The sequence below is a fragment of the Myiozetetes cayanensis genome, unplaced genomic scaffold, assembly GCF_022539395.1.
Source record: "Myiozetetes cayanensis isolate MyiCay16 unplaced genomic scaffold, myiCay2020 scf32, whole genome shotgun sequence".
Lineage (NCBI taxonomy): Eukaryota > Metazoa > Chordata > Aves > Passeriformes > Tyrannidae > Myiozetetes > Myiozetetes cayanensis.
The window spans coordinates 1,649,470-1,659,522 of NW_026087544.1; the positions used below are offsets into that span (position 1 = coordinate 1,649,470).

At 55.7% G+C, this 10,053-nt stretch overlaps 1 protein-coding gene across 21 annotated transcripts in view; it reads left to right on the forward strand.

The window, feature by feature from the left end:
• Positions 1-6,985, forward strand: part of NFASC (neurofascin) — a 73,624-nt gene extending 66,639 nt beyond the window's left edge. For 19 of the 21 annotated variants that reach the window (XM_050327174.1, XM_050327172.1, XM_050327173.1 and 16 more), the window contains one exon: positions 4,356-6,985. In XM_050327174.1, coding sequence (XP_050183131.1) covers positions 4,356-4,587 — 232 coding nt within the window. In that variant the 3' untranslated portion in view covers positions 4,588-6,985. The remainder of the gene's footprint in view (positions 1-4,355) is intronic. The other 2 variants (XM_050327168.1, XM_050327177.1) reach the window with 2 other exon arrangements.
• Positions 6,986-10,053: the final 3,068 nt, after the last annotated feature.

Sequence of the window (10,053 nt, forward strand, 5' to 3'; positions counted from 1 at the left end):
CTCCAAAACCCCCTTGGAGGGCTCCAGCCCAGCCCAGCAGGGGTTCAGCCAAAACCTCTCCGACTTCCCTGGCTCCACTCCACTGCTTGCACGCAAATGTCACCCTTTAAAGAGCAGCAGAGCCCTTTTCCACCCCGGGAAAACTCCCAGGATGTGTCAGGAAGGGACAGGCACGTTCCCAGGCATTCCCAGCTCTGCTGCTCTCCGTGGCTGCCCCCGGGAGCGGGAGCAGGTCCCGCTGTCAGGTCTCATCGTGTTGCCCACCCCTGACAGGTGAGGGGATGTTTTCCAGCACCTCCACTGGGCTTGGCTTTGCTTTACAGAACTAAAATGCACTTTTTCCCCCGTCTGAGCTGGATCCAAAGCCCAATCAGGCCAGCAGGATTTTTTTCTCCTGACTTAAAGCAGGGGTTAACTCCACCCCGCTGCTGTCGGTGCCACAGAAACTCCATTTCAGCAGCGATTCCTCCTCTCCCAAGGATGTCATCAAAGCCCAAAGCTCCCCAGCCCTCTGAGAGCACAATACAGAACACAAATACACCCAGCAGGGCCCAGAGGAAGCAGCATGTCATAGGGAAAGGCTGATGTTCTTTACTGCCCTGAACAACACCCGGGGACAACACCTTCCTCATTGTGCCCGGGGCTCAGCTCATCCCCTGGAGCTCAGCCCAGGCCCCCCAGCCGAGCTTCTGGCAGTACCCCCCCATTCCACGGCTCTGCTTCTCAAGAGGCCACCAGGGTGGTCCCAACCGAGGGCCTCCTGGCCCCCATCCCTCTTCTCCCGAGGCAAATCCATTGCCAGGGGCCATGGATGCCAGAGAAGGACACCCAAGCTCTTGGCATGGCTGGCAGCAGTGCTGCACTTGCTGCCCCAGCACCATCCAAGGCACATGGACTTCCAGGCAAGGGGAAGGAATGGGGTAAATCCTTCACCCTCCTTGCTTTAGCTGAGGCTCCATCTTCAACTGACAGCCCCATTCCCAAAAGTTTGCAGGCTAAAGGCACGGGCCAGTAGGAGGACAAGCAAGCTCCAAGATGCTCCTATGGACTATGGATCTCATTGTCCTATGGACTAAACATGGGAGGGGGGAGGGAAACCCCAATCAAAGAAGAACAACCAAAAAACCCCAACAACCCATAAACTTCGCCCCCTCCTCAGGAACAACAGGTTTCCTGGGAGAGAAGTAATAGGAGGCTTCCCCTCAAGGAGGCAGAAAGGAAGGTGAAGCTGAAGGATTGCTGCGAAATGCTGGTGGCTGATTAAGATTGGAAATGATTGTGATGTTGGGCTCAAGGAGGGGAGCAATTAGTGTTTCAGGCAAGGACAGGAATTGAGCTGACGTGAGTCCTTCAGTGGCTCCCCTCCCCACCTCCACATGGCATGTCTGATGTGCTCTCATCACACCTCACGTCCTCAATGCCCTGTGCATGCGACTCTCAGATCTCTGCAGCCCGTAATTAAGAGACACTGTCACATCTTTCTGTCCCACTAACGGAATAATGGTTTTCCTGAGCAGAGGCTAAGCTGGGAAGCTTCTTTTCCAAGCAGGAGACCATTATCCTTGGACAAGGTCCTGTGCCAGTGGCTGTGCCTCATTATACCAAACGCTCGGTGCTGCGCGTGGGGGAGTCAGCTGGAAACCCGGGATGCTGGGAAGGGCAGCTGGAGCGGTTTTAGCTGCTGGATTCCAGCTGAGCTTCAGGGCAGCCCCCTGGCAGAGGTCCCACACTGCAGGCAGCGCCAGCTTGCCAGGATGGGCCACCCCAGCAAGGCAGGAGGACACAGGACCGTCCTTGGTGCAGGTCTGGGAGCAGGTGACACCACCCAGGCCGTGTCACGGAGATCCAGCAGAAGGTTGGAGGGGAACCCGAGCCACCCTTTCCCTTGGCCCCTGTCCTGCTGCATGTCGGTCCCCAGAGCCACCACCTGCAGCTGCTCCCTGGTGGCCTCCAAGCACAGCCCTTGGTGGCCATCCCAGGGAGGCTCACCCAGCTCCCAGCAGCTGTCCCAGCTGTGTTTGGTATAACGAGGCACTCGAGGCTCCCCTGAGGAACGCGGGCATTTCCTTTTTGGTTTTTTTAGCACTGCCCCTGTAAATGCAGAGCTCATCATATCTCTCTCTCTGATCAGGCTCTTTCTGCTTCTCTCTGTTTTATTCCCATTCTTTCTTCTCCTTTTCACCTGGTCTATCCACATGGACCATGAAGGTCTCTTGAAAGGTAGGACCACGTGCTGCCAGAAGTCCGGCACATTTAGCTTTTTTTTTTAATTTTATTTTATTTTAAATTTATTTTCCTTCCTTCTACCCACTGATTTCTTGACAGCCAAAACAATCTCCCTCCCCCTCCCCCTGTTCCTGTGTTCCTGCCTCACCTAACACATTAAACAAGTCCCCTCTAACTCCTTCTGGCACTGGGGGTACCCCCACATCCAGCAGGTTGCCTGGAAATGCTCAGCGGGCTGGGGGTACCCCCAGGAGCCAGCCAGGCCACCCCTTCCCCCAGCTCGAGCTGCTGATCCCTCCTGGTGTAGCAGGGTTGGACCTGGGAGTGATGCCCTTGGTGCCCTCAGCACCCAGGGGATGGGGACAAGGGACACGAGCCCGAACCGCTGGATCCTGAGACGCATTTCGTCTCAGCCCTGAAAAACCCTCCCTGTGGCTCAAGCCTCCCCCTCTTCCCGAGGATTTATGGCCCTCAGGACAACGTCTCCCAGATGGTTTCCATCTGGTTCTCTGATGCACACTGGGCAGAGCCTGGGAGATCCATTTGTTGGGGTTGTGTTACATCGAGGGGCTGATGGATCTCTGCTGCACCCTCCTAATGCACTAACGGGAGAAATGGTCCTGGAGAGAGGTAAAAACCAGGGGCAGCGCCCAGGAAATGCACTGAGGGAAAAATCTGGCTCCGGATTGAGCTTCACCTGCCCCCCAAACCTTGGGAAAGGATCCTGCAAAGAGAGGGATCTGGGTTTTGCCGCTCTCTACTCGGCGTTTTTTGGGGCTTTCTAACCTTCAGTCCCGCTTGCAGACTGAGCTCTTCCTCTCCCACCACCAACCCCTCACCCCCCCCCCCCAAAAAAAAGCTGCTTTCAGAGCTAACAAGTTATTTCCCATTGTGATGCCAAGTTAACACGAGGTCTCCAGTCTTGGGTTTGTGTTACTGTTTCATTCCCAAAGTGCTGATCCGAGGAAACCCGGGGGGGAAAAGCCGCCTGTTGTGCCGTGGGACACCAAATTCCTCTCCCACTGTGGAGCTGATGCCATTAATTAGATGGAATGAGGGAGAATTGATGCCTTCCCCAGCTGAAGAGCAGTTTGCTCCCTGGCCCAAGCAAAGTGCAAAGAAAAAAAAAAAAAAAGCCCAGTAGTTTTACCAGTTTTAAGGAAAATAAAGGAGCAGAGCAGTGAGTGAGCGAGTCTGACGAGCCCCAAGCCAAAACAACAACAGCAAAAAGACAGGTATGGAGGTGGGAGCACAAATATTTAAGTGATATCTTCCAGAATACCACAGAATTTGCAAGCTGGACATGAGATCAAACATGAACTAAGGGCTAGTTGATATGAAAATTATTTTTTATATATATATATATATGTATATATATAATCCACTCTCATCCTCCACAAAATATCACCTCTACTTATGAGATCCCAGCCCTTCCCCTCTAGAGGGAAAACAGCTTTTCCCTGTTTAGTTTTTTTTTGTTAAAAAGCTTTCTTTAAAGTGTTTTGTTTTTCCTGTGGGTCAAACTCTTTATTTTCCAGTGACCTGGCTGAATCTTTCTAGTGGGAGGGAAAAAAAAAAAAAAAGAGAGAGAAAAGCATAAAGAACTGAGCGAAGGAGCTCAGAAATAAGCTCAGAAAGGTAAAATTCCCACGAGTTTTGGAAGCTGCACAGAACTTGGCATCCTGTACGTGCCCCCTTGCAGTGCTTGGAGTGCCTCCCCTTGCATGTAACTCTCTAAAGGGTGTGTTTTTTGCGAGGAAATCTGGCAACAAACCACCCAACCGGCCGAGGGAAAGGAAGAATAAAAGCTGTGACAGAGCAAGGGCAGGGGAAGGGCATTTCTAACACACACCCAGGCGGGCTGAGCCCTGAACTGCGCGTGATAGAGGTTAAAAAGCTGGTTTTTAGAGAGGCAGAGGGTGAAGGTTGGGCGTGCAGAGGCAGCTGTGGGCCCCCCTCTCACCTGCACATCAGACCCCCCCCTTCCCTCACGATCTGCTCCCCGCAGCCCGAGCAGCCCCCTCGGCTGGGCTGGGTTTGCTCCCCCAGCTCCCAGACCTCGGGTGGAGGCTCCATCCAAGCCCCCCGTTCTCAACCCTCACTGTGTCTGTCTGTCCTCTGCCACCCAGCGATGAAGACAACAAACCTCTTCCCAACAGCCAGACGTCGCTGGACGGGACGATAAAGCAGCAGGAGAGCGACGACAGCCTGGTGGACTACGGAGAGGGGGGAGAGGGGCAGTTCAACGAGGACGGCTCCTTCATCGGCCAGTACACGGTGAAGAAGGACAAGGAGGAGACCGAAGGCAACGAGAGCTCCGAGGCCACCTCCCCAGTCAACGCTATCTACTCGTTGGCATAGCCCAGTGCCCGGGGAGCACCGACAGCCGGACGGGGCCCGCAGGGGGTGGGGTTCCGCGGGAGCCGCCGCCAACCCCCCGTGATGGGAACGTGGGAATGGAACCAACCAACAACGACGACAGCAACAACAAAAAAAAAAAAAAAAAAAAAAAAAAAAAGGGGAAAAAAAAAAAAAGACCGGAAAAAAAAAAAAAAAGAGAGAAATCCAAGCAAACTGGCGGCCCAGGAGGCTGCCCAGGCCATTTATCCTTAGCAAACAAGCCAACGGCCGGGACTCGCGGGGTTGGAGATCTGGGCTGAGCCAGAGGGGGCTGGGAGGGGAGATGCTCGAGGTGAACCCCAGCTTGGGGGAAGGGGGGGGGGGCTGCACCCCAGTTTTGGGGCTGCCCCAGCACCCAGAGCCAGCCCCGAGGGGCTGCAGGGTGGGCTGGGCCGCCCAGGCTCCCCCAGGGCCCTTTCTGTCCTTTGGGGAGGGAGCTGAAAATTCTTCCGTTTAATTTTGGCAGGAAGGTTCTGGATCGGAGGGGAGGGGAGGGGTAGAAATAAAGTGAAGAGTTTGGGGGAGGGCAGAGGGGTGAGAGGGGCCTGGGCAGAGCAGCACAAACGTGTGAAAGGAGGAAGGGGGTGGATCTTTGGGTGACAACACACTGTACTACTGAGCCATCCATCCTCACAGCAGCACCTTGCCCAGAGCCTCTCCCAGAGCAGCCAGAGCCACAACCTCCTTCCCCAGAGGTCAAGCAGCACCTCTGCAGGGAGGAGCAGGTCCCCAGCACTGCCCCAGCACCTGACTCAGGCGATGCTGATGCTCCACCATCCCTTCCCCCTGCAGAGCCCACGGGGAGCTCACCAGGAGCATCCTTGAAGGACAAGAGGCTGCAGGAGAGCTGGTGGGACTGGTGGAAGGACAGTGAGGTGCCTCCCACCCCCTGAGCCCCAGGGGAACATCACTGCAGGCAAACCACTGGGGTTCAGTCTTTGCCTTGTAAGGATTTTTGGGGGGTACCTGCCCCCAGCCCACACCTGCTTTCTTTTAAAGGCAACTCCATAAATCTTATGTAGCAAAGAGGGAGCGGAAGCAGGACCAGGATTAACATGGGATGAGGGGGGTGGAAATCACTTGTACTTGAAAGGGAATCAAAGGCAGAGGGTGAGGATGGAAGAACCCCCCGGGTTGGGGTGGAGCATCCCCCGGAGCCGCAGCTCGGAGGGCTCAGGGACACACCAGGAAGGCCCATGGTGGGAACCCAGGACCCCAGTCCACACCTCCCCAGGCACTGGGCCGAGCCAGACGGACAGTGTGTCCCACTAAACCCCCTCCTCATTTCTGACAGTGGCCTTTCCCCCCTCCATCAATCAGCCTGAGCGAGCCCCCCATGCTGTCTTCTCTACATATCAACCCCCTGCGATGTCAGTGACCCCCCCTAACGCCCCCCAGCTCGGGTAGGAGTGCTCCTCCACATGCCTTACACAGCTTGGGACTTCCTGGGAAGTTCACTAAACTGGCACTCCCCCCGTATCCCCCCCATCCAGCCCCCAGGGCAGCAGGAGCAGGACACCCAGGCAGCATTCCCGGCTGGCACAGCGTGGATCACGCAGGAGTGGGGTAGAGTGTTGTACCAGCCCCGTGTTCAGTGGCCAATGCCACGAGTGGCCTCCCACTCCCTGCACTTCCGAAACCAAAGGTACCTTCCCTGAGAGAGATCCAAGGGTTCCTCCGAACCACGGACATCGGGATGGGGTTTTTGTTTCCTTTCCTTTTTTTTTTCCCCCCCCCAATGAGGAGGTTTTTTCTTTGTGTTCAGCATAGTGGATCGATTGCCACAGGATTAATGCAATTATCCTTTCAGCTTTCAAGCTGGTTGGCTCTGAAAGACATGTTGTAACAGGAACACTTTCTGCTGCCGGGGGTTGGTGAGAGGGACTCGGCCACATCCTTTGGGCTGCCCGTGGCACGAGGAGCCCGGGCAGCACCCGTGTGGCTCCTGCTGCTGATCCCACAGGGAAAATGGCATGGAAGGATGCAGCTTAATTGCCTGGTTGCTCATCCAGATCCAGTGCAAATGCCTCCCTTAAAAAAAATAACCATCATTTACCTGGGCGGGCACAGCCTGCCCTGCCTGGTGCCCGGCCCGGGGCCCTGCACGTGTGTGACAGCTGAGAGGAACCCCAGGAGTGCAGGATGTGGGGGGACACCGCCCTGGGCCCCTGATCCTGGGGCTGCTCCCGTTCTCCCTGGAGTGATGGAGCAGCAAGAGGCGGAAAAAGCAGCGGGAAAAAACCAGAGTTTTGGCCTGAGCGAGCCCTGAAATCCACAGAAACCCAGCGGGACACGACGTGCCCACGGTGTCCCCCCGCCAGCGTTGCCTTCTCCTGGGTGAAAACCCCCATCTCACATGTCACAGTCACTTCTGACCCGCCTGGGGGGGAGCAGGGAGGGTGGAGGGCAGGGCTGGGCAGTGCCACCATCACTGTCACCCTGGCACGCGGGCCCCTCGATCCAGCCGTGCCACCTCCACCCCTCCTGGCACGTCCCACTGCTCCTCCTGGCACATCCCACCTCCTCTCCTCGTTGCACAGGTCCCGGCAGAGCTGCGAGTTCACCCTGCAACGCCTCACCCTCGTGCCAGGCTTCAGCAGCAACCGATTTCAGTTAAGCAATAAAACGAAACTTATTTAAACAAAACAGGAAAAAAAAAAAAAAAAAAAGGAAAAAATAAGAAAAAAAAAGGGAAAAAAAGTCTATTTCTTGCACTAAAACCTGTTTTATTAACAAGAATAACGATGCTTTTCTGGTCCTGACAAAAAAATCACCCACTGCATCAGTAGCTCCCCTTGCCCAGCAGCGCTGTCTGTGTGTCCTCGTGTTGGGCATCGGGCTTTGATTGTCCAACACAGTCTGAACCCACGTCAAAGCCACAAAAACCCCACGTCAAACCCCCAGAACGCCGTGTCAGCCCCCCCCAGACCAGAGTCCTCCCTTCACAGCACCAGGTTTTCCACGTCTGTCCCTCCTGCTCACATCAGACAGAAAGTATTGGACTGTTTTGTTTCTCTTTAATTTGTAAATATATCACAATCCATCCGTCCTCTCTGTAAAACCTCCTGGTTGGTCTGAAGTATTCTATGTATTTATTTGCCTTTTTTTTTTTTAAAGCAAAGAAAAGGAAAAAAAGGCCCCACCACCTTTGCATTAACCCTCCTGTTCCAATGAGAAATGGAAAACTGAGGCTGTAAAATCCCCAGTTTACAGCCAGGAGATTTATGGACTACAGGAAAAAAAAAAAGTTTAATATAAGGACTTATAAACCGACTGCATGAGAGATGAAAGAAGGCCAAAATACTCAGATATCTTTTTTTTTTTTTTTTTTTTTGAATCACTGTAAAAAGAAAAAGACGGGATTTTTTTGTATAGAGAACACTAAACATATAATAAAACATTGTTCAAAACTCACGCTGAGCCCACGAGACGCCTCCCTTTGGCTCCCGAGTGGCCTTGGCCACCCCAGCTGCACCCCCTGCTCCCCACACCCTCGGGATATGTTGGATATGTTGGATATGCGGGAAGAAGGAGCCCCCAAGGCCCAGCAGACGTGGGAGCTCCACGTGGGGGGTTCACCCAGCCCCCCCATTCCTGGCACTGCTGCCCCCCAGCCCTCCCTGCTCCTGGCAGAGGCTCCCTGGGGCCAAGCCCTGCCGAGAAGGGGCTGCGGGGAGGGGAAGAGCAGAGCTCTGTGGATGGATGATGAAGGTGGAATTGCTGGCTAAGAGGATGAAGGTCTAAGTGTTTCCTGCAGCAGCTCCCCCCACGCCCTCCCCACCCCGACTGCAACAGCAGGGAGGGGGAAAAAAAGCCCTTTTTGCCCAGTGTAGACCCCCCCTCCCCAGTGCAGACTGGGGTAGTGGAGGCACCAGCCACGCTCAGTCTCTGCCCCAGGGAAGGATGGCAGAGGAGTTGCACTTGGTGCAGAAATTCCAAGCTCCTGGAATGCAGGGACTGCTCCAAACCCTCAAATCCACCCCTTCCCGCTGCCCACAGCCAGCGGGAACCACCAAGCCCAAGGTCTGGGCCTCTCTCAGGGCTGTGCAGGCGGCTCCCACCATTCCCACTGGACACGGAGTGCTTCCATCATCCAGGAAGGGGCGACGACAGGCCGTGCCCATGCTCGGGATCGATCGGGGCAGACACGGACACATCCCACGATAATGACACCCTGATCCCTGCCCGGGGGCAGCAGGGCTGGATCAATACCGGCAGAGTGTCTCCAGTTACCCTCCTGCTCCTCGGAGAGGCAGCTCCAGCCTGTTGCCTTCCCTTCTGGCACCGGGAATATCCAAGGGAGCCTTTACAGAGCTGCCTTCCCCCCCCAGCTGCTCTCACTGCTGTCCTGGTCCATGTTTGTACCAGGGCAAACACCCAGAGGGTCACTGATGTCCTTGTCACCTGCAGAGAGACCCCCAGAGAGCTGCTGAGAGCAGGGACACAAAGGAGAGGGGGCAGAGGGCGGGTCCCTCTCCTTTCACTGGGACAGAACTGCCTTGGATTTCGCTCCATTCATCCTTTCCCTGGGGGTCAGAGGCTCCAGCCCTGCTCTTCCTTTCTGTCCAACAAGACCCCTCCTCTCCCAGGTGAGGGCTGTGCAAAGGTCCGTGGCCCCTTTCTTCCAGTCTCACCCCAAAACGGCAGCGGGGAGCAGAAACTGGGACAAACCGGGCAAGGGGAAGGGAGGTGGGACCAGCAACGGGCCCCACTCGATCGCAGGCAGCCTCCCGGCCAGCAGGAGCTTTGCCAATCAATGGAGACGCTAATGCCTTAATTACTCTTCTGTAATTGCAGACCATTAACCTGTGGACAGCCCCAGCGCCCATTGATCTCCTCACATCATTAACAGGTCTGGGCTGGCGCTGGGAGGGATGAGAGGGCACGGTGGTCCCTGACACGCTCCCAAATCCTTCCTCTCCCACAGCCCGGCAGCGACCTGCCCAGCGGCAAAACCCCGGTGATGGCATCGGCAGCATCTCCTCCCTCCAAACTCCAGTGCTTGCCTTCCAGGGAAGTCCTGGAGCGTCCTCCCTGCCTCATCCCACGGCATCTCTCCATCGGGACAGACCTTCTTCCCCGTGCCGGGCTCTCGTGGCTGCAAATATTCCCGGGAAAGGCTCCGGGTGCAGCCCCGTGGGGGGCAAAGCCAGCCCCGAGCTCCTCGGACCACAGGCACGGCCAAAGGTGGCTCCGGCTCACCCAAAAAACCCCAAAGGCGACCGCGGTGCCACCCCCGCGCCGCCCCCTCCGAGGGAACCCCGTCCTCCCCGCGCAGGAGGCCGGGGACCACCTACGACAGCCGGAGCATCCCAAAATTTTGCCGTGCAGCAATTTCCTCAGCGGGAACACCAGCCAGGATGGGTGCATATATACACAGATATCCATATATATATATGTATAACAAATCTGGAGATATTGTATAAT